Source organism: Oncorhynchus tshawytscha, linkage group LG07 (assembly GCF_018296145.1).
Source record: "Oncorhynchus tshawytscha isolate Ot180627B linkage group LG07, Otsh_v2.0, whole genome shotgun sequence".
NCBI classification, from domain to species: Eukaryota; Metazoa; Chordata; class Actinopteri; order Salmoniformes; family Salmonidae; genus Oncorhynchus; species Oncorhynchus tshawytscha.
Genome location: NC_056435.1, coordinates 51,067,857 through 51,091,700, shown reverse-complemented (window position 1 = coordinate 51,091,700; position 23,844 = coordinate 51,067,857). Strand labels below are relative to the sequence as shown.

The 23,844-nt window shown below is 44.4% G+C and overlaps 1 protein-coding gene across 1 annotated transcript in view; it reads right to left on the bottom strand.

Moving 5' to 3' along the window:
• Positions 1-22,345, bottom strand: part of LOC112254781 (lysyl oxidase homolog 2A) — a 72,382-nt gene extending 50,037 nt beyond the window's left edge. The window contains exons 1-3 of the mRNA XM_024427624.2: positions 22,106-22,345; positions 20,244-20,573; positions 10,891-11,066 (exon numbers count right to left, since the gene is read on the bottom strand). Of these exons, the coding sequence (XP_024283392.1) occupies positions 10,891-11,066; positions 20,244-20,538 (471 nt within the window). The 5' untranslated portion in view covers positions 20,539-20,573; positions 22,106-22,345. The remainder of the gene's footprint in view (positions 1-10,890; positions 11,067-20,243; positions 20,574-22,105) is intronic.
• Between the last annotated feature and the right edge of the window lie 1,499 nt (positions 22,346-23,844).

Here is a 23,844-nt window from a genome sequence, read left to right as displayed (position 1 = left end):
AACCAAATTCAACCTGTGGGAGGTGCTTCAGGAAGCATGGGGTGAAATCTTACCAGATTACCTCAACAAATTGACAACTAGAATACCAAAGGTGTCATGCCCTGGCCTTAGTATTTTGTGTTTTCTTTATTATTGTGGTTAGGCCAGGGTGTGACATGGGTGATTATGTGTTTGTCTTGTCTAGGGGTTTTGTAGATTGATGGGGTTGTGTTCAGTGTAGTATTCTAGGTAAGTCTATGGTTGCCTAGAGTGGTTCTCAATCAGAGGCAGGTGTTTATCATTGTCTCTGATTGGGAACCATATTTAGGCAGCCATATTCTTTGAGTATTTCGTGGGTGATTGTTTCCTGTCTCGTGTGTTTTGCACCAGTTAGGACTGTTTCGGTTTTTCACAGTTTCTTGTTTTGTATATGTATATTGTTCACGTTATCATCTTTATTAAAGATGTTCAACCATAACCACGCTGCATTTTGGTCCTCCTCTCCTTCCCAGGAAGAAAACCGTAACAAAAGGTCTGCAAGGCTGTAATTGCTGCAAATTGAGGATTCTTTGACAAAAGCAATGTTTGAAAGACAGTTACTATTTAAATTAAAAATCATTATTTATAACCTTGACTATATTTCATTTTGCAACTAATTTCATGTATGTTTTCATGGAAAACAAGGATATTTCAGAGTCAATGTGCGGGGGCACTGGTTAGTCGAGGTAATTGAGGAAATATGTACATGTAGGTAGAGTTATTAAAGTGACTATGCATAGATGATAACAACAAAGTAGCAGCGGGGGAAAAGAGGGGGGCAATGCAAATAATCTGGGAGGCCATTTGATTAGATGTTCAGGAGTGTTATGGCTTGGGGGTAGAAGCTTTTTAGGAGCCTCTTGGACCTGGACTTGGCGCTCCGGTACCGATTGCTGTCTGGTGGCAGAAAGAACAGTCAATGACTAGGGTGGCTGGAGTCTGACAATTGCTATGGCCTTCCTCTGACACCGCCTAGTATAGAGGTCCTGGATGGCAGGAAGCTTTGCCCCAGTGATGTACTGGGCCACACGCACTACCCTCTGTAGTGCCTTGCGATCAGAGGCCGAGCAAATGCCATACCAGGCAGTGATACAACTTGTCAGGATGCTCTCGATGGTGCAGCTGTAAAACCTTTTGAGGATCAGAAGACCCATTCCAAATCTTTTCAATCTCCTGATGGGGAATAGGTGTTGTCATGCCCTCTTCATGAATGTCTTGGTGTGCTTGGACCATGTTAATTTGTTGGTGATGTGGATACCAAGGAACTTGAAGCTCTCAACCAGCTCCACTCCAGCCCCATCGATGAGAATGGGGGCGTGCATGGTCCTCCTTTTCCTGTAGTCCACAATCATCTCTTTTGTCTTGATCACGCTGAGGGAGAGGTTGTTGTCCTGGCACCACACGACCAGGTCTCTGACCTCCTCTCTATAGGCTGTCTCATTGTTGTCGGTGATCAGACCTACCACTGTTATGTCATCTGGAAACTTAGTGATGGTGTTGGAGTCGTGCCTGGCCGTGCAGTCATGAGTGAACAGGGATTACAGGAGGAGACTGAGCACGCACCCCTGAGGGGCCCGCGTGTAGAGGATCAGCATGGTGGATGTGTTGTTACCTACCCTTACCACATGGGAGTGGACCGTCAGGAGGTCCAGGATCCAGTTGCAGAGGGAGGTCCATAAGGGTCCCAGGGTCCATAAGCTTATTGATGAGCTTTGAGGGCACTATGGTGTTGAACGCTGAGCTGTAGTCACATTTTCCTTTTGTATAGGTGGGAAAGGGCAGTGTGGAGTGCAATATAGATTGCATCACCTGTGGGCGGTATGCAAATTGGAGTGGGTCTAGGGTTTCTGGGATAATGGTGTTGATGTGAGTCATGACCAGCCTTTCAAAGCACTTCATGGATACAGATGTGAGTACTATGGGTCGGTAGTCATTTAGGCAGGTTACCTTAGTGTTCTTGGGCACAGGGCCTATGGTGGTCTGCTTAAAACATGTTGGTATTACAGACTCAGACAGTGAGAGGTTGAAAATGTCAGTGAAGACACTTGCTAGTTGGTCAGCGCATGCTCGCAGTACACGTCCTGGTAATCCGTCTGGCCCTGTGGCCTTGTGAATGTTGACCTGTTTAAAGGTCTTACTCACATTGGCTGCAGAGAGCGTTATCACACAGTCTTCCGGAACAGCTAGTGCGCTCATGATTGTTTCAGTGTTATTTGCCTCGAAACGAGCACAGAAGTAGTTTATCTCGTCTGGTAGGCTCGTGTCACTGGGCAGCTCTCGGCTGTGCTTCCCTTTGTAGTCTGTAATGGTTTGTAATTCCAACCTCTTCCGACGAGCATCAGAGCCAGTGTAGTACGATTAGATCTTAGTCCTGTATTGATGCCTGTTTGATGGTTCGTCGGAGGCATAGCGGGTTTAAGATCGAATCGTACTACGGAGGGCATCGCAGGATTTCTTATAAGCTTCCGGGTTAGAGTCCCGCTCCTTGAAAGTGGCAGCTCTAGCCTTTAGCTCAGTGCGGATGTTGCCTGTAATCCATGGCTTCAGGTTGGGGTATCTACGTACAGTCACATTGGGGACGACGTCATCGATGCACTTATTGATGAAGCCAATGACTGATGTGGTGTACTCCTCAATACCATCGGAGGAATCCCGGAACATATTCCAGTCTGTGCTAGCAAAACATTTTGGTCCGACGGCCCCATCACCGCCTAATACATGTTCCTTTTTGGTCAGCCAAATATGCATCAACCCTTCCTCCCCTCGCTCATTTTTCCATTGACATTTTAGTCATTTAGCAGACGCTCTTATCCAGAGCAACTTAAAGGAGCAATTAGGGTTAAGTCCCTTGCTCATGGGCAAATCGAGAGATAATTCACCTAGTCAGCTCGGGGATTCAAACCAGTAACCTTTCGGTTACTGGCCCAATGCCCTTAGACACTAGGCTACCTGCCACCCTCAAACCCTTCAACTCTTAAACCCTCCAACTCCATCTTGTCCCACAGAACTTGAGTTATCTGAAGCTCGAGTTTCCCTTTGTTGTACTGCAGGGTGAATGTGAAGAATCAGATTTTTGGAAACAGACACCTTAGTTTGCCTTGTGGAATGCAACCTTTCCTCCCCCTGTAGCTGTATATGGACCTCAAAGGCCCACTTCCATCATGTTGGGTTATTATAACCGGTCGCTAGGCGGTATGTTGAAAATATGTTTGGCCGGGAGCAACAGACACAATCGTTATCGGTGTCTGGCAAGTGTTAGCAGCTGCTGCTTTGCTCTTCTAATGGAAGGACTTCACATCATGTCTTGTCATAACTCATAAGTACTTGGGGGAAGACCTCTCGGTCAAGACCTGCAATAACTCAGGGCAAGAACTCATCAAAACCTGCAATGACTTTACACTCTTAGAGCTGATTTCACAGATTAAGGCTAGTGCTGGACTAAAAGGTACTTTCAATTGAGATTCTCCATTGATCTTGTTTTTTAGTCCAGAACCAGGCTTAATATGGGTCCAGGAAACTGGCCCTAAAAGCTTGACACACCAGAGAGTCCTCAACAAAGTTCATATTGCACGGTGCTGGTGCGTCTCTGCCAAGATCAATGCTGAAATTTCAACGTTCACGATCATGAAGCGTAATTAAAGATGTTATAGATACTGTAGGAAGGATCATTAAAAAAACTGCAAGGAAAAATCAGGAGATAACTCATGTGCATCCTCATTACATACATCCTAATTTCATAATAAAACTATACATCATACGATACATGCAGCATTACGTGAGCCGCCAACCTTGTAGAATCATGGTGTTAGTTAGCTACTGATAAACAAGGCTTCCTGCCCACCTCCTAATGTTTTGGTCTAAAGAGAAAAGACCCCCTTAGATGGCTTCATTTAGTACATTTTTTGGCTTCTTGGAGGAAGGAACCGAGGACAAACAGATCTATACAAAGCAGGGACCAAATATCACACGACTCCTGCTAATATATACAAGACTAGCGTAAACATATGCAGAGAGATTCTCATTACCGACACACCACCACCGAGCTGATCGAGTTCCATTGTTAAAACATGGCTAACACTGACCGAAGAAGGTCACCATGAGGCGGCACTAAAGAAATGTTGACATCACTTACAGGAAATACTGTAGCTACAGTGGGGCAAAAAAGTATTTAGTCAGCCACCAATTGTGCAAGTTCTCCCACTTAAAAAGATGAGAGAGGCCTGTAATTTTCATCATCGGTACACTTCAACCATGACAGACAAAATGAGGGAAAACAATCCAGAAAATTACATTGTAGGATTTTTAAGGAATTTATTTGCAAATTATGGTGAAAATAAGTATTTGGTCAATAACAAAAGTTTATCTCAATACTTTGTTTATATACCCTTTGTTGGCAATGACAGAGGTCAAACGTTTTCTGTAAGTCTTCACAAGGTTTTCACACACTGTTGCTGGTATTTTGGCCCAATCCTCCATGCAGATCTCCTCTAGAGCAGTGATGTTTTGGGGCTGTTGCTGGGCAACACGGACTTTCAACTCCCTCCAAAGATTTTCTATGTGGTTGAGATCTGGAGACTGGCTAGGCCACTCCAGGACCTTGAAATAATTCTTACGAAGCCACTCCTTCGTTGCCCGGGCGGTGTGTTTGGGATCATTGTCATGCTGAAAGACCCAGCCACGTTTCATCTTCAATGCCCTTGCTGATGGAAGGAGGTTTTCACTGAAAATCTCACGATACATGGACCCATTCATTATTTCCTTTACACGGATCAGTCGTCCTGGTCCCTTTGCAGAAAAACAGCCCCAAAGCATGACGTTTCCACCCCCATTCTTCACAGTAGGTACAGTAGGTATGGTGTTCTTTGGATGCAACTCAGCATTCTTTGTCCTCCAAACACGACGAGTTGGGTTTTTACCAAATATTTATATTTTGGTTTCATCTGACCATATGACATTCTCCCAATCTTCTTCTGGATCATCCAAATGCTCTCTAGCAAACTTCAGACGGGCCTGGACATGTACTGGCTTAAGCAGGGGGACACGTCTGGCACTGCAGGATTTGAGTCCCTGGCAGCGTAGTGTGTTACTGATGGTAGGCTTTGTTACTTTGGTCCCAGCTCTCTGCAGGTCATTCACTAGGTCCCCCCCGTGTGGTTCTGGGATTTTTGCTCACCGTTCTTGTGATCATTTTGACCCCACAGGGTGAGATTTGGCGTGGAGCCCCAGATCGAGGGAGATTATCAGTGGTCTTGTATGTCTTCCATTTCCCAATAATTGCTCCCACAGTTGATTTCTTCAAACCAAGCTGCTTACCTATTGCAGATTCAGTCTTCCCAGCTTGGTGCAAGTCTACAATTTTGTTTCTGGTGTCCTTTGACACCTCTTTGGTCTTGGCCATAGTGGAGTTTGGAGTGTGACTGTTTGAGGTTGTGGACAGGTGTCTTTTATACTGATAACAAGTTCAAACAGGTGCCATTAATACAGGTAACGAGTGGAGGACAGAGGAGCCTCTTAAAGAAGGAGTTACAGGTCTGTGAGAGCCAGAAATCTTGCTTGTTTGTAGATGACCAAATACTTATTTTCCACCATAATTTGCAAATAAATCCATTAAAAATCCTACAATGTGATTTTCTGGATTTTTTCCCCTCATTTTGTCTGTCATAGTTGAAGTGTACCTATGACGATAATTACAGGCCTCTCTCATCTTTCTAAGTGGGAGAACTTGCACAATTGGTGGCTGACTAAATACTTTTTTGCCCTACTGTAGATGACAGGGGTCAAAGGTAAAAACTCAGCTCTGTGTGGGTTTGACATGCTCTGCTTGGATAGATGAACAGGGGGTTAACACATACAGGGAGAATCTGCCTGGAGCAGAGCTGACAACTGAGATGATTTATAAGGGCTAAATGCTAGGAGACACTTGAAAGTTCCAGTGTGAAATGAGATGGAAGAAATGGTCATACGCTAGTATATCATGACGTTTAAGTTTTGCTTAAATAACAAAAAATGTCTGTGAGTCTGTGAAATGATTATCAAGAGATGGAGAGAATTCGGTGCCTACCACCAAAGGGGCATCGGTTTCGCTGAAATTATGGAAAGACAACTTTTAGTCAGCTGCAGGACTGATGTTTTTTTTATGGACAACCTATCATTTGTGGTAAATGCTTAATAGAATAGCCCAATCTGTGTGGTCTTGTGTTCCTTTTTGACGGCTAACTAGTGTAAACCACACACAAACAACAAACAAGCCTTTGATAAGCAGAGAACCCCCAAAACACCCATAGACCTTGTCTGTGAGTTTAATTTTTAAAAGTTGAACTTAGGGACAGGATAGAGCATATTTTGGGAAATATTAATAACTGAATTAGCATGTAGCACAGTTGTGTCTGGTTGGGTCTTGTTACATAAAGACATGTTGACAAAGTTGGGTCAGGGCATGACCTGGTTGGAAACCCTGCATAGAATACCTCTTCATCCCAGGAATGAATGGAAGACAGGAGCTACTTGTTCCTGTTTCTGACCCAAGGTCAGGCTTGGTGAAGATGCAAAACAACACATTTTCCCAGTCCACTCCCCTGCTAGTTGAAAGACTCTGGTCAGTCCAGGGAAATATTTGCATAGTGTGGACAGTTATCTGTAATAACACCCATAGAGACGTAAATATAAACAGGGCACAAATAAACAGTGGGAGGGCGCCGTTTGTAAGTCCAATGTTCACGTATAGCAGACATAGTATAAAATGAACAGAGTGAAGGATAGGGATTAATCTATTGAACTAGGTTTCCCATTTAGATTCCAAGCTAGAAGCTTATGAATCATTTATGAAGCATGTCGTTTTATAAAAGGTGTATGAAGGCTTCATTAAGCCTTGAAAGTAGAAGTTAATTTCATGATCACATCTCCTATTCCAATGCCTTTCTTCCTCCCTCCCTTTTCCTCATACTTTCTCATAGAGTTGATCGTTCATTTCATGAGAAAGATACACAGGGATCTGAGAAGTTCTGCAGGGTCTTGTTATCTTATGAAGTCGAGTGAAAACAGACACTGGAGAAGAATCCACTAGAATTTGAACACTGCAAATTCTCTAGTCTAGCGCAGTCAGTGGCATTTGACTATCCTGCTGCTCTCAACTGCTAATTGTTATAATGATAAACCACAGACTGGCCTCAGTTTTAGATGCATTTAACTAGTTTTTAAATTCAAACACATTCAAAGGACACACAAACACTATTGGTTGAGCTAGTCTCACATAAATGGCCATAGTCATGTTATTCCTCGCTGTCTGTATGGGGGACGGCAGGAGTTTTAGATTAGTGTCCAAGTACCCTATGCTAAACCAAGAATGCCACCCCCCTTTATTTACCGCTATAAACCCATGCAGACTTTCCATCCCAGCACAGAGGTGCTCTCATCATCATGATGGGGTGGTATTCCCCCTGTGTGGTGTGTGTGTGTGTGTGTGTGTGTGTGTGTGTGTGTGTGTGTGTGTGTGTGTGTGTGTGTGTGTGTGTGTGTGTGTGTGTGTGTGTGTGTGTGTGTGTGTGTGTGTGTGTGTGTGTGTGTGTGTGTGTGTGTGTGTGTTTCATCCACTATGTCGTCATCTCCTCCATACCAGTCAGCGGGGTCTGGGTCTCTGTGAGTCACCTGGTAAGCATCCCAGACACCAGTGAGGGGTTCTCAACTGGGCTGTCACCATGGTTACGCCAGAAAGAAGGGCCTACTGTGGTAAAGTTCTCAGGCCACAGACGGGCCATAGCGCGCTGAGCTCAAATGTATCTCGTTTCCTGCTGTAGGCGAATGTGAGCGCACTAGTGGAAGATTAAAAATGTGTCCCACTTGTGTCACGTCTGTTGGCGTTGTATAATGTCACGTTTCCTGGCCTACTGGGTGGGATCCCCTTTCATCGTCTGGTTCCATTCACATTTTCTCTCCTGAGCAAGTCTCAACCTAAAATACTTTCTCAATGTCACTGTTGCCCTAATAGGTTTAATTTAACATGTTCAAGCTCTGGTTTGTTGTTAACCTTATGTAGATGTTTAAAGTCATTCTAAATAAGTGAAACTGAAATAAACAGTATTTGCAGAATTGCAAAAACTGCTTCTTTCTGTGAATTCAGGGCACTCCAAGTCAAAAGTCAAAGTCAAAACATAGTGTGATCCCTAAACTTAGCTAAGGATGTTATTCCAACTCCCAGAGAAGTTCCAAAATCAATACAGCTACAGTCAAACTTGAGTTGAACTAAACTCAAGGATTAGTGTTGTGTACAGGCTGATTAAAGTCACACAGACACCCTCTCAATGAATAAACATTACCAAAGATATGTGTCTCTGTTGGTGCTATGTGGACTTTCTCTACAGGAACTCGTGTTTGATTTAGCCTAAGTTACAATCACAGTCCAGACCTTTTAAGGGAACCCCCACTTGTCTGGATGGAATGTGAAATCATTTCTCATGAATATCTCATAAAGGATTACACAGACATCCTCCTGTTTTCTACCCTTCTACCTAGCTCTCTCTCTACCGTTCTACCTACAAATCAGCTGTGATAGACAATCTGGACCCTCTCTTTTTAAAATGATCCACCAAAATTGTTGCAGCCCCTAATACTAGTCTGTTCAACCTCTCTTTCATATCGTCTGAGATTCCCAAAGATTGGAAAGCTGTCGCGGTCATCCCCCTCTTCAAAGGGGGAGACACTCTAGACCAAAACTGTTATAAACCTATATACATCCTGCCTTGTCTTTCCAAAATCTTTGAAAGCAGATCACCGACCATTTCAAATCCCACCGTACCTTTTCCACTATGCAATCTGGATTCCAAGCTGGTCATGTGTGCACCTCAGCCACGCTCAAGGTCCTAAACGATATCACAACCACCATCAATAAAAGACAGTACTGTGCAGCCGTCTTCATCGACCTGGCCAAGGCTTTTGACTCTGTCAATCACAGCATTCTCATCGGCAGACTCAACAGCCTTGGTTTCTCAAATGACTGCCTCGCCTGGTTCACCAACTACTACTTCTCAGATAGAGTTCATTGTGTCAAATCGGATTGCATGTTGTCCGGTCCTGGCAGTCTCTATGGGAGTGCCACGAGGTTCAATTCCTGGGCCAACTCTTTTCTCTGTATATATCAATGATGTTGCTCTTGCTGCTGGTGATTCTCTGATCCACCTCTACGCAGACGACACAATTATGTATACATCTGACCCTTCTTTGGGCAATGTGTTTAACAAACCTCCAAATGAGCTTCAATGCCATACAACTCTCCTTCTGTGGCCTCCAACTGCTTTTAAATGCTAGTAAATGCTAGTAAAACTAAATGCATTCAATCGATTGCTGCCTGCACCCGCCCGCCCAACTAGCATCACTACTCTGGACGTTTCTGACTTAGAATATATGGACAACTACAAATACCTAGATGTCTGGTTAGACTGTAAACTCTCCTTCCAGACTCACATTAAGCATCTCCAATCCAAAATGAAATCTAGAATCGGCTTCCTATTTCGCAACAAAGCCTCCTTCACTCATGCTGCCAATGACTGGAACTAATTGCAAAAATCACTGAAGCTGGAGACTTATATCTCCCTCTATAACTTTAAGCATCAGCTGTCAGAGCAGCTTACAGATCACTAGTGGTACCTGTACACAGCCAATCTGTAAATAGCACACCCAACTACCTCATCCCCATATTGTTATTTATCTTCTTGCTCTTTTGCATCCCAGTATCTCTACTTGCACATCATCATCTGCACATCTATCACTCCAGTGTTAATGCTAAATTGTAATTATTTTGCCTCTAAAGCCTATTTTTGCCTTACCTCCCTACTCTTCTACATTTACTATTGTGTTATTGACTGTACGTTTGTTTATGTGTAACTGTGTTGTTGTTTTTGTGGCACTGCTTTGCTTTATCTTGGCCAGGTCGCAGTTGTAAATGAGAACTTGTTCTCAACTGGCCTACCTGTTTAAATAAAGGGTAAATAAAAAATAAAAACCTCCCCTCTCTACCCTTCTACCTCCCTTTCTTTCTACCCTTTACCTCCTGTCCTCTCTACCCTTCAACCTCCCTTCCTTTCTACCCTTCTACCTCCCTTCCTTTCTACCCTTCTACCTCCCTTCCTCTCTACCCTTCTACCTCCCTTCCTTTCTACCTCCCTTCCTTTCTACCCTTCTACCTCCCTTCCTCTCTACCCTTCTACCTCCCTTCCTTTCTACCCTTCTACCTCCCTTCCTCCCTACACTCTCGAAAAAAACCGGTACCAAAACAGTTATTCAGCTGTCCCGATAGGAGAACCTTTTTGGTTCCAGGTAGAACTCTTTTGGGTTCCATGTAGAACCCTCTGTAGAAATTGTTCTGCATGGAACCCAAAAGGGTTCTACCTGCAACCAAAAAGGGTTCTTCAAAGAGTTACCTTATTGGAACAGCCTAAGTACCTTTATTGGTTCTAGATAGCATCTTTAAGAGTGTACCCTTCCACCTCCCGCCCTCCCTACACTTTCCACTCACTCCTTCCTTAACCTTCCACCTTCCTACCTCCCTACCCTTCCACTTCCCTTCCTGTCTCCAACAGGTTGGAGCATGGAAACTGGGTTTGATAAAAGGGTTTACCGTAAGACATTTCGACACTAGATCCCTGATATCCAGAACTCCTTTCAAACGTTAAACACATATTCTCAGCTATTGCTCCACATCTGTCTTGCATTTCTGTGAATTTGCACCGTAACAGCATCCAACAAAAGCAAAGAAGCAATCATGTATGGTGTGTGTGTGTTGTGTGTATGTGTGTTTGTGCGGCCGTGCAGCCGTGTGTACATAAGTGTGTGTGTCTGTATTTCTATGTGCTAACATGTGTGTTTATGTTTTAGGCTTACCTCCACACTGTTGGTGAAGCTACTGATGAACTTGAAGCCGGGGATGCGTCTCTGGTTACACACCACTCCCACGTCCTCAGAGTGTTTGCAGTCAGACACTCCGAAGCCATTGGACTTACACTGAGCCAGTGTTCTCTCCCGCCCCGAACAGTGGACGTTATCCAGCCAGATCCGACCTTTGAACAATGGGGGATGGAGACACCTCTAATGACCACACATCTAATGAACCCTGCCCAACGCCCTATATCAATTTTAAGCTTCAGACAACACCTTTGGGTAACACTTTGGGCCAGTCTCATTGTGGACTAAAACATACTTTCAATATACTGTATTTTCTCCAGTGAAAATCCAGGACTAGGCATAATCTAGACTGATTAATGGCGCTCGAAGGGCATGGCTGCCGTTTTACAGGCTCCTAACCAACTGAGCTATTTTGTGTGTTTTTTCGCATTGCTTGTAACTTACTTTGTACATAATGTTGCTGCTACCGTCTCTTATAACAGAAAAGAGCTTCAGGATATCAGAACAGCGATTACTCACCTCGAACTGGACAAAGATTTTTCTTTAATGAGTCCGACGCAAAAGATTTACTGCTTCTCCGAGACCACGCCCAAATCCCCACCATTCGCGTGAAGAAAAGACGGAAATACAGGGGGTGGAGATCGGGGTGCCTTGTGAGAATTAATCCGCGACTGGGTAACCCGCCTCTACCATCCATTCTATTGGCCAATGTGCAATCACTGGAAAATAAACTGAACAATCTTACCAACAAGACAGTAAAAACAGTAATAGCTTATGTTTCACAGAGTCGATATGGATAAGATTCAGTTGGCTGGGTTTTCCGTGCATCGGCAGGACAGAACAGCTATGTCTGGTGAGACGAGGGGTGGTGTGTATTTGTCAATAACAGCTGGCGCTGTTCATTTTTTATTTAACTAGGCGATTCGGTTAAGAAAAATATATCATTTTCAATGACAGCCTTGTTCAGGAGTAGAATGACAGATGTTTTATTTTTGTAACGGTTTTCTTTAGGTGAAGTAGAGGCAGAACAAAATGCAGCGTGGTTGTTCATGTTCTTTAATTTATAAAGACACTACACATGAGATAACTAACAAAAACAACAAACGTGAGAAAACCTAAAACAGTCCTATCTGGTGCAAAACACAGAGACAGGAACAATCACCCACAAACACACAGTGAAACCCAGGCTACCTAAATATGGTTCCCAATCAGAGACAATGACTAACACCTGCCTCTGATTGAGAACCATATCAGGCCAGACATAGAAATAGACAAACAAGACATCCAAAATAGAATGCCCACTCAGAACACATCCTGACCAACCAAAACATAGAAACATACAAAACAAACTATGGTCAGGGTGTGACAGTACCCCCCCTCCTCTAAGGTGCGGACTCCGGCCGCAAAACCTGAACCTATTGGGGAGGGTCTGGGTGGGCATCTGTCCGCGGTGGCGGCTCTGGTGCTGGACGTGGCCCCCACTTCACCGTAGTCTTAGTCCCCCACCTTGTCCGCTTCCGTGGCCTCCTAGCCACGGCGACCCTACTTAATGACCCCACTGGACTGAGGGGCAGCAGCTCGGGACAGAGGGGCGGCGGCTCGGGACAGAGGGGCGGGGCCTCGGGACAGAGGGGCGGGGGCTCGGGACAGAGGGGCGGGGGCTCTGGCGCCTCGGGGCTGAGGGGCTCTGGCGCCTCTGGGCTGAGGGGCTCTGGCGCCTCTGGGCTGAGGGGCTCCGGCGCCTCTGGGCTGAGGGGCTCCGGCAGCAGCGCCGGACAGGCGGGAGACTCCGGCAGCAGCGCCGGACAGGCGGGAGACTCCGGCAGCAGCGCCGGACAGGCGGGAGACTCCGGCAGCAGCGCCGGACAGGCGGGAGACTCCGGCAGCAGCGCCGGACAGGCGGGAGACTCCGGCAGCACTGGAGAGGAGGAAGGCTCCGGCAACGCTGGACAGGCGGGAGCACCTAGGATGAGCCGGAGAGACAGCCTGGTGCGGGGGGCTGCCACCAGAGGGCTGGTGCGTGGAGGTGGTGACGGATAGACCGGACCGTGCAGGCGCACTGGAGCTCTTGAGCACGGAGCCTGCCCAACCTTACCCGGTTGAATGGTCCCGGTCGCCCTGCCAGTGCGGCGAGGTGGAATAGCCCGCACTGGGCTATGCAGGCGAACCGGGGACACCGTGCGCAAGGCTGGTACCATGTAAGCCGGCCCAAGGAGACGCACTGGAGACCAGCTGCGTAGAGCCGGCTTCATGGCACTTGGCTCGATGCCCACTCTAGCCCGGCCGATACGCGGAGCTGGAATGTACCGCACCGGGCTATGCACCCGCACTGGGGAAACCGTGCGCTTCACAGCATAACACGGTGCCTGCCCGGTCTCTCTAGCCCCCCGGTAAGCACAGGAAGTTGGCGCAGGTCTCCTACCTGGCTTCGCCACACTTCCTGTGTGCCCCCCCCAAGACATTTTTGGGGCTGACTCTCAGGCTTCCTACCGCGCCGCCGTGCTTGCTTCTCCAACTCCATTCTTCTATAACCTTCCGCGCACTGCTCCATCGAATCCCAGGCGGGCTCCGGCACTCTCCCTGGGTCGACCACCCACCTGTTATTTCCTCCCAAGTAATATAGTCCATATTCTTGCCGTCCAAACCGTCCTCCCATGTCCATTCCTCTTTTCCCTGCTGTTGCCCGTTACCACGCCTCTTGGTCCTGTTGTGGTGGGTGATTCTGTAACGGTTTTCTTTAGGTGAAGTAGAGGCGGACCAAAATGCAGCGTGGTTGTTCATGTTCTTTAATTTATAAAGACACTACACATGAGATAACTAACAAAAACAACAAACGTGAGAAAACCTAAAACAGTCCCATCTGGTGCAAAACACAGAGACAGGAACAATCACCCACAAACACACAGTGAAACCCAGGCTACCTAAATATGGTTCCCAATCAGAGACAATGACTAACACCTGCCTCTGATTGAGAACCATATCAGGCCAGACATAGAAATAGACAAACAAGACATCCAACATAGAATGCCCACTCAGATCACACCCTGACCAACCAAAACATAGAAACATACAAAGCAAACTATGGTCAGGGTGTGACAATTTTATCCTTATCAGCTTGGGGACTTGATGTTGTAACCTTTTGGTTACTACTACAACACTCTAACCACTAGGCTACCTGCCGTTAATGGGGAATTGAGGTATCGGTCGCCTGAGGTAGAGTACATCATGACTGAGTGGGGAACTGAGTGGCGCAGCGGTTTAAGGCACTGCATCGCAGGCTGTATCACAACCGTCCGTGATCGGGAGTCACATAGGACAGCGCACAATTGGCCCCGCATCATCTGGGCTTGGCCAGGGTGGGCTGTCATTGTAAATACAATTTGTTCTTAACTGACTTGCCTAGTTAAATAAAGGTTAAAACATTTTTAAGATAAACTGCAGACCACACTATCTACCAAGAGAGTTTTCATCTATATTTTTCGAAGCCGTCTATTTACCACCACAAACCGATGCTGGCACTAAGACCGCACTCAACGAGCTGTATAAGGCCATAAGCAAACAAGAAAATTGTCATCCAGAAGCAGCGCTTCTTGTGGCCGAGGACTTTAATGCAGGCAAACTTAAATTAGTTTTACCAGCATGTCACATGTGCACCAGAGGGAAAAAACTCTACACCACCTTTACTCCACACACAGAGACACTTACAAAGCTCTCCCTCGCCCTCCATTTGGCAAATCTGACCACAATTCTATCCTGCTGATTCATGCTTACAAGCAAAACTAAACCAGGAAGTACCAGTGACTCGCTCAATACAGAAGTGGTCAGATGACGCGGATGCCACGTTACACAAACTAGCACAGACTGGAATATGTTCCGGGATTCATCCAAAGGCATTGAGGAGTATACCACCTCAGTCACCAGCTTCATAAATAAGTGCGTTGATGAAATCATCCCCACAGTGAAGGTACGTACATATCCCAAACAGAAGCCATGGATTACAGGCAACATCTGCACGAAGCTAAAGGTTAGAGCTGGGAGTACAGGAGGAGCGGGACAGTAATCCGGACACTTATAAGAAATCCGGCTATGCCCTCAGATGACCCAACAAACAGGCAAAGCGTCAATATAGGACAAAGTTTCAATCCTACTACAACGGCTCTGACGCACGCCGGATGTGGCAGGGCTTGCAAACTATTACAGAATACAAAGGGAAACCCAGCCTCGAGCTACCCAGTGATGGGAGCCAACCAGACGAGCTAAATGCCTTTTATGCTCACTTCGAGGGAAGAAACAGTGAAGCATGCACGAGAGCCTGTGTGATCACACTCTACGTAGCCGATGTGAGCAAGACCTTTAAACAGGTCAACATTCACAAGGCTGCAGGGCCAGACGGATTACCAGGACATGTACTCAGAGCATGCGTGGACCATTTTCATCCTCTCTTTGATCAAGTCTGTAACACCTACATGTTTCAAGCAGACCACCATAGTCCCTGTTCCAAAGAAAGCGAAGGTAACCTGCCTAAATTACTACCGCCCCGTAGCACTCACCATCATCCCGGAAACCCTAAACCCACTCCAATTTGCATAACGCCCCAAAATATCCACAGATCCACCATCGCACTCCATACTGTCCTTTCCCACCTGGACAAAAGGAACACCTATGTGAGAATGCTGTTCATTGACTACAGCTCAGCGTTCAACACCACAGTGCCCACAAAACTCACCACTAAGCTAAGGACCATGGGACTAAACACCTCTCTCTGCAACTGGATCCTGGACTTCCTGTCGAGACACCCCCAGGTTGTAAGGGTAGGAAACAACACATCTGCCACACTGATCCTCAACACGGGGACCCCTCTGGGGTGAGTGCTTATTCCCCTCCTGTACTCCTTGTTCACCCATGACTGCATGGCCAAGCACGACTCGAACACCATCATTAAAACCTCTTGAAGCTAGGGGGCACTATTTTTATGTTTGGAAAAATAACGTTCCCAAAGTAAGCGGCCTATTTCTCAGGACCAGATGCTAGAATATGCATATAATTGACAGATTAGGATAGAAAACACTCTAAAGTTTCCAAAACTGTCAAAATCTTGTCTGTGAGTTAAACAGAACTGATATTGCAGGCTAAAACCTGAGGAAAATCCAATCAGGAAGTGCCCCTGTTTTTGAAATCTCTCTGTTCTTTTGCATCCCTATTGCCCATTTAAAGGGATATCAACCAGATTCCCTAAGGTGTCAACAGTCTTTAGACATAGTTTCAGGCTTTTATTTTGAAAAATGAGTGTGAAGGATCAAATTGCATAAGTGGACAGGTGGGGGCTCTCAGAGTGAGTTGGTGCGCAATTGGTATTGTGGGTATAAAAATCATCTTTATGGAACAAAAGGAACATTTGCTGTGTAACTGGGAGTCTCGTGAGTGAAAACATCCGAAGATCATTAAAGGTAAATGGTTAATTTGATTGCTTTTCTGATTTTTGTGACCAAGCTTCATGATGCTAAGTGTACATAATGCTATGCTAGCCTATCGATAAACTGTAAAACATAATTTCAAAATCTGAGATGACAGGGTGATTAACAAAAGGCTAAACTGTGTTTTCCTATATTGCACTTGTGATTTCATGAATATGAATATTTTCTAGTAATATTATTTGACTGTTGCGCAATGCTATTCAGCGTTGCTGATGACAATTATCCCGGATCTGGGAGGGGTGGTTCAAAGAGGTTAAGGATCCGTCCCTTTTATTTCCATTTTTGCCTGAAATGACATACTCAAATCTAACTTCCTGTAGCAGGAGAAAGGCCATAATGTATTATTCCAGCCCAGGTGTGATATACATTTTGGCCACTAGATGGCAGCAGTGTATGCAATGTTTTAGACTGATCCAATGAAGCATTGCATTTCTGCTCAAAATGTTGTATCAAGACTGCATAAATATGCCAAATTTGTTTATTAATATCTTTTTATGTTCAAAATTGTGCACTCTCCTCAAACAATAGCATGGTATTCTTTCATTGTAATAGCTACTGTAAATTGGACAGTGCAGTTAGATTAACAAGAATTTAAGCTTTCTGACAATATCAGATATGTCTATGTCCTGGTAAATTTTCTTGTTATATACAACCTCATGCTAATCGCATTAGCCTACATTAGCTCAACCGTCCCTAGGAAGGGACACTGATCCCAAAGAAGTTTTTAAGTTTACTGACAACACAAGCCTGATCACTGACAACGATGAGACAGCCTATAGGGAGGAGGTCAGAGACCTGGCAGTGTGGTGCCAGGACAACAAACTCTCCCTCAACGTGAACAAGACAAAGGAGATAATCGTGGACTACAGGAAAAGGAGGGCCGAACACGCCTCCATTCACATCGACGGGGCTGTAGTGGAGCTGGTCGACAGTTTCAAGTTCCTTGGTGTCCACATCACCAACAAACTATCATGGTCCAAACACACCAAGACAGTCGTGAAGAGGGCACAACAACTCCTGTTCTCCCACAGGAGACTGAAAAGATTTGGCATGGGTCCCCAGATCCTCAAAATGATCTACAGCTGCACCATCGAGAGCATCCTGACCGGTTGCATCACCGCCTGGTATGGCAAATGCTCGGCATCCAACCGTAAGGTGCTACAGAGGGTAGTGCGTACGGCCCAGTACATCTCTGGGGCCAAGCTTCCTTCCATCCAGGACCTATATACTAGGCGGTGTCAGAGGAAGGCACAAAAAATTGTCAAAGACTCCAGTCACAAAAGTCATAGACTGTTCTCTCTGCTACTGCATGGCAAGCGGTACCAGAGTCCCAAGTCTAGGTCCAAAAGGCTCCTTAACAGCTTCTACACCTAAGCCATAAGACTGCTGAACAATACATCAAGATTGGCCACCCTTAGCCTCCCGGGTGGCGCAGTGGTGAAGGGCGCTGTACTGCAGCGCCAGCTGTGCCACCAGAGACTCTGTGTTCGTCCCCAGGCTCTGTCGTAACTAGCCGCGACCGGGAGGTCCGTGGGGCGACGCACAATTGGCCTAGTGTCTTACGGGTTAGGGAGGGGTTGGCTGGAAATTTTGTTAATATTCCAATAATAAAGAGTTCCAAACCTTCCAGCCAATAACAGCTAGTTATTGGCTCCCTACTTAGACCACTCCCAGACAGTCCACTCCCTACTTAGACCACTCCCAGACAGTCCAAGCAAAATTCTTGCTTGAGAAATTGCTCTTTGCTAAAAATATATTTGTGTTTCTTTTGACCATTTTATTTGAAAACAATCACAGTAAGGTACTTACAGTTTTTCTCAATTGCTAAAACTTCTGAAACCTTGCTCCATTTCCTGAAAACATTCAACACAAAACCTCATCCTCAAGCACTATTTACATAACCTCTGACTCCTCTTGCAAAATGAAACATTTGCCTCAAAACAGTTTTACCTGTGTTCAAAATCAAACACTGCTCTCAAATCATAAACAAAGTGATCAAAATGATATACACTCTCAAGCAGTCAGTAAACAATCCCCCCGAAAAATAGAAAACACATTGTTCACAACATACAATTCTCAGGGAGAAGTACATTTTTAATCTAAAAAAAATGTCATATTTTTCCGTCATTGTCTTTTGATGAACGAAAACATGTTCTATCATAGTCGCTCAAAATGGATCAGAAATTACTACTCTGCTTTGCTCTTTGCAATTTTGTTTTTTGTTCTTCCTCCTCCTTGTACCCCTTTGTCTGTGATACTCTAATTCTTGTTAATTTTGCACGCCCAATTTTTCAGTTTTTGATTTGTTAAAAAAGTTTGAAATATCCAATAGATGTCGTTCCACTTCATGATTGTGTCCCACTTGTTGTTGATTCTTCACAAAAAAATACAGTTTTATATCTTTATGTTTGAAGCCTGAAATGTGGCAAAAGGTTGCAAAGTTCAAGGGGGCCGAATACTTTCGCAAGGCACTGTACATGGTGGAGATCATCAAGTCAGTCTACTCTCCAACTATGTGTTCCAGAACAGTCTGAATCAGTGGTGTGGGATGAGGGAAACCAAACGCAGCACATTGATCATGGAAATACAGAATAGGCCTCAGGCCCTTTCTGTAATTAGTTTATAACCCAGACACTGCAGAAGCTGAATATGAGCCACAACAATAAATGTTACTTCTTAGCTAATACTTCTTAGCTAATACAACATGACTTCAGGGGCTGCAGATACCCTAGTGGTTAGAGTGTTGGGCCAGTAACCGAAAGGCTGTCATTCTGCCCCTGAACAAGGCAGTTAACCCACTGTTCCCAAGTAGGCTGTCATTGTAAATAAGAATTTGTTCTTAACTGACTTGCCTAGTTAAATAAATCATATCTATACATCCTTTCCTGTCAGGAAACACCCAGCAAATAACATTTTGATAACTCAGCATTTTGTGATTATAAATGTTGCAAAAAGAAATTGCTCTGGGGATGTTGGGCGGATATTCACACCTATTCCTATGTTACCTATACTGGCTATGACAAAAGCCTAGCTTTCCCAACTCTCCAGTCTACATAGTTCAAGATCAAGAAACCCTTTTGGCTGCACATGCAGTGAACATTATATAACTTCTATCTCAGCAGCTCAAAACAGAGTCATATGTTCCATGAAAATCCCATAACGAATGCAGCACGTTTCCCCTGTCTGGGACCGTAATCCCTCAAAAAAAAACACTGTTTTACCCATTGAAGTCTAGCTAGCTGATACACACCAATCAAACTTTGTGTGGGAAAAATGACTGGAAAATGGAAACACTAAGCCAGAAACATAGACATAATCTCATCATCTCCCTTGTTTTGTAAGAATATCTCTGGTATTGTCATGTGTCTAATGACTTTCCCAACTCCATAAATCTGATTGAAGGTTGCAAATGGAACAGTATTGAGATGTATGGAGGTCTGGCTGCTCTCTATAAAAGCCAGATGAAAGATGTTATTAACCCAACCTCCCATCGTCAAAGACTCATGTGTTCCCATTGAGACATATCTTCGTTAATCCTAATCATAGTCCCTGCAAAGAGGGACATACCATATCTCATCTTTCTAATTTACCTGGGTAATAGAAAAAGTCTCTCTAGAATACGTTACAAGAATGATGATCATTCTAATTCCAAATATTAGACCACTCCATGCTACAATATGCTAGACCCAATTCTTGTTGCAGTCTGTCATTGATTCTCAAAGGAAACAAATATATATTTTCATATATTTCACTGAACTATCCCATTAATTAAGTCTTAATGGTCAAAGTGGATTTCCCATTACAACATGTTACTGAACTATCCCTTTAATTAAGCCCCTACTCTTCTGTGTTCCTCACCTTCTCCCTTGCCGTACTTGGAGGACGGGGACCAGGACACGGCCTCCACGAAGCCCAGCTCTCTGCACAATATGTTGGCCGCATGGATAGAGAAGTCGTCGTCGCACACCGTGCCCCACTCGCCATTGTAGTAGACCTCCACCCGGCCCTCGTAGTGCTTGCGTTTGTCCCCTGCCAGACGCAGCTGGATGATGGGGGTGCCAGGGGGAAGCTCGGTGTCCGACTGGGCCTGGCATGGTGCCCACACACAGAGTAGCATGGCTAGGCGACACAGCAGAGGGCACCAAGACGGCATGGTTCGGAAAGGGCAGGGAACTCACTGTATGTAAACTGGAGGAGGCAGACACGGACCAGAATGACCAATGAATGACTGAAATAAGCAAGGTAATGTATTTAGGCATCTTGAAGACTGTATTGTGCTATGAGTTGCTGAAATGAATGGAATCATATTTGAATTCAAAGTTGAGTGTGAAGGGATATTCATGTATGAAAAGTTTTTTGATTATTTTTTTTTAATACGTTTTAACGATTGAGGGGCATCTGAACCGATTGAATATCTGATACCAACAGAAAACGAAAGCTTATTCAATGGACCAGCTACAGCTTGTGTGGTGTGTGGTTTGAGTCACAAGGTCAGCATGTTTGTTGCATTTCATCAACCAGAAATAAGAGTCTTCTTATGTTTTGACATTATCCTCAGCCTCACGGGCTTCTCCAACAACCTAGACCTCACCACAATTCCAGGGTGGACTGAGGATTAGGTATGGTGGTAACAAAACAGATTTATCTTGCGGAGAGCAAGGAGATATTTCAGTATGAGAGAGAGAGAGAGAGATGATTGGATTGATGGATGGATAGATGGCTAGATGGATGAGAAGACGTCACCATCCAGCTCAAACATTTTAGACCCCAAAAACCGATTGCTCCCTAATTATTATGCTAATGTAACTGTGTTGCTTCACCATTTACTGAGAGAGGTTTGTGTTAAGGTCGTCAGCAGCACAGATTGAGGTTTCTCCTGTTGCTTGGCTGAAGGAATCGCATGCCCCAGACAGGTGCTCAACTTTGTAGGCCTAATGCGTTTCACATGTGGGCTCATGCTATGTTCTACATGCTCCTATCTTTTCATCTCTGGCTGGGCCAGAGCTCATACTACCCCTCAGGGCTGTGGAACCAGATAAAGGGAATTTTTGCTTTATCTCTCTTTTCAGCCAGGCCATGAAAGTGTCAACGGTGAGTGGTCTTTGAGGGGGGAGAGGGGACAGACCTGCACCTTGTAAGCCCCAGCCAGGGGCAACTTTTCCTGTCAATGTCATGGTGATGATAAAAATTTAGGGGTGGGGGAAAAGTTCAAAATAATCCCCCTTAATACTCATGAATATCATTATTTCCCCTTCATATTATATATAACCAGGACGTTTCTTATATCGAAACATATTAAAAGGGATTTGTCTGCACTTTTTCAACATTTCTGACTGGCTTTCAATCTTTCCCTGACCTAGAAAACTAAACTCCACTCCATGGTGAATCTGTGTGCAACTACAATGTGGCTCTGAATTCAGATTCAAAAACTGCAATCACTTCAGCAGCAGTAAAACAATGAGCTTGATTGCTTGATTGCTTTATATATTGCAGCTAACTAGTTAACTATAAATATGAAATACACTAGCTACGGGAATAATGGAACATAATTTCCTTCAATTAGCATTCCTTTAGTCGAAGTTACTGCTATTCAGAACAACCATATAGCCTGATCAAACATCATGTTGACGATTATAATGCGCGTATAGGCTATTCACGATCGTTATTTAATGTAAATGTAAATATAATAACTATAACATGCATACAAAATACCCACTTACTTGAAGAAAATCAGAAGACACCCTCGCGCCAAAAGGAGCAGCGTTTCAATCGAATGTCTATGCTGCAGCAGTTGATTTTAACACTTTATTGAGTATGTTTTCCAGAGTATGTTTTCCAGCCTCCCACCTCTACCTCAGCAGGTCGGCCTCAGTCCTATAACCACCTTCAATCCAGTGATTCCTCGAAACGTCCTCCTCCTCCCGTAATAGGCCTATCAATGGAAGCAGAGTCCTGCAGTCATGACGTCTTCGGGCATCCTTCCTTCCCGGTGTCCACAGGAGGATTACGAAGGCAGCTGAATTTGACTTGTTTTAGGGACTATTATGATACATTTTGCCTGTTGCTAGGGGAAGAAAACAACATTTCCACCAAAACAAATAGCCTAAATTATTTTTCAATAAAGGTTTGCTATATAGATCCCCTCAAATGTACATTAGATTGCACCAGCTGCAACCCAATACTAGAGACTAGCCTAACCTACCATCACAACCATTCTAATATTAGAAGACTCCAAACTCTTTCAACAACAAAACATTTCAAGAGGTGTGAACAAACTCCTGTGAACAATAATGTTTCAAAATGACAAGTGGATGTAACTCTATTCTGGGAAGACTGTAATGGAAGTTTTCAACATATTCAATGTCAATGTTAAGTAAAGGCAAAATGGTTGCGATAGATACCCCCTCACTCTGACCTGGTTGAGTTTCTACAGTATCTGACTAATTATTCTGGCATGTAGTTAAACTAGGCATAAGTCCTATCTATGGTAGTCCTATCAGTAGGCCTACCTTTAAATGCACCCTTCCTTGACATAATCACTGACCTGGAAGTGAAACATGTTTTCCACTTCAGTGCCTTCACCAGCACTGTATTTTTTAAATACTTAACACAAAAATACTTTCCCAAGCAATGTCATTTGAGTCTGTCTGCACATTTCAAAGTTGGTTTAGGAGTTCAAAAGAGATGTCCTTATCAATACAATATTATTGCACACACAGAACATTCCCTGTCCTCATTTATTTCTGGTATTTTGGTCAGTTGTGGCCCCACTTAGAAGGTAAAGTGCATGCAATTTAATTAGAGGTGCACAAACAACATTTCTCAAGCATCTTCAAGAATAGAAATGGAAAAACTTCAGTGAGTTGATCTGGAGATGTTCTAGTTATGATTCCAGGCCACAACAAGGTAATGACCCAACTAATGATGAAAACATATTAAATGTATTGTCTGATTCTAGTAAAGTAACAAAGGAAGGAGAGATATCCTCATAATAGAGATAAGGACTTTATCTAGCGCAATTATTATCACAATCTCTACCTAGATAGAGCACAACCTACAAATAATATTATAGGCTACAGTAATTATTATAGTAAAGAAATACTATTAAAGGGTAAAGCAGGTGCTTATGCAAACATGAACATTTGTTTCACTAGACTGTGACCACGTTTATTGATACAACATTGAGAAGGCAACAGTCTTTATTATCAGGCTCAGGCTAAGACACAGATGCAGATACAGGAAGCGGATAAAGTCAGATCTGGGAAGACTAGAGGACAGGAAACACGGGAACACCCCGGTAGGACTTGACAGGACAAGACGAACTGCAACAAACAGAAAACGCAGGTATAAATACACAGGGGATAATGAAGGGAGATGGGAGACACCTGGTGGGGGGCCAAGACAAGTACAAAGATAGGTGAAACAGATCAGGGTGTGACACTTTATCATTGACCTTGGA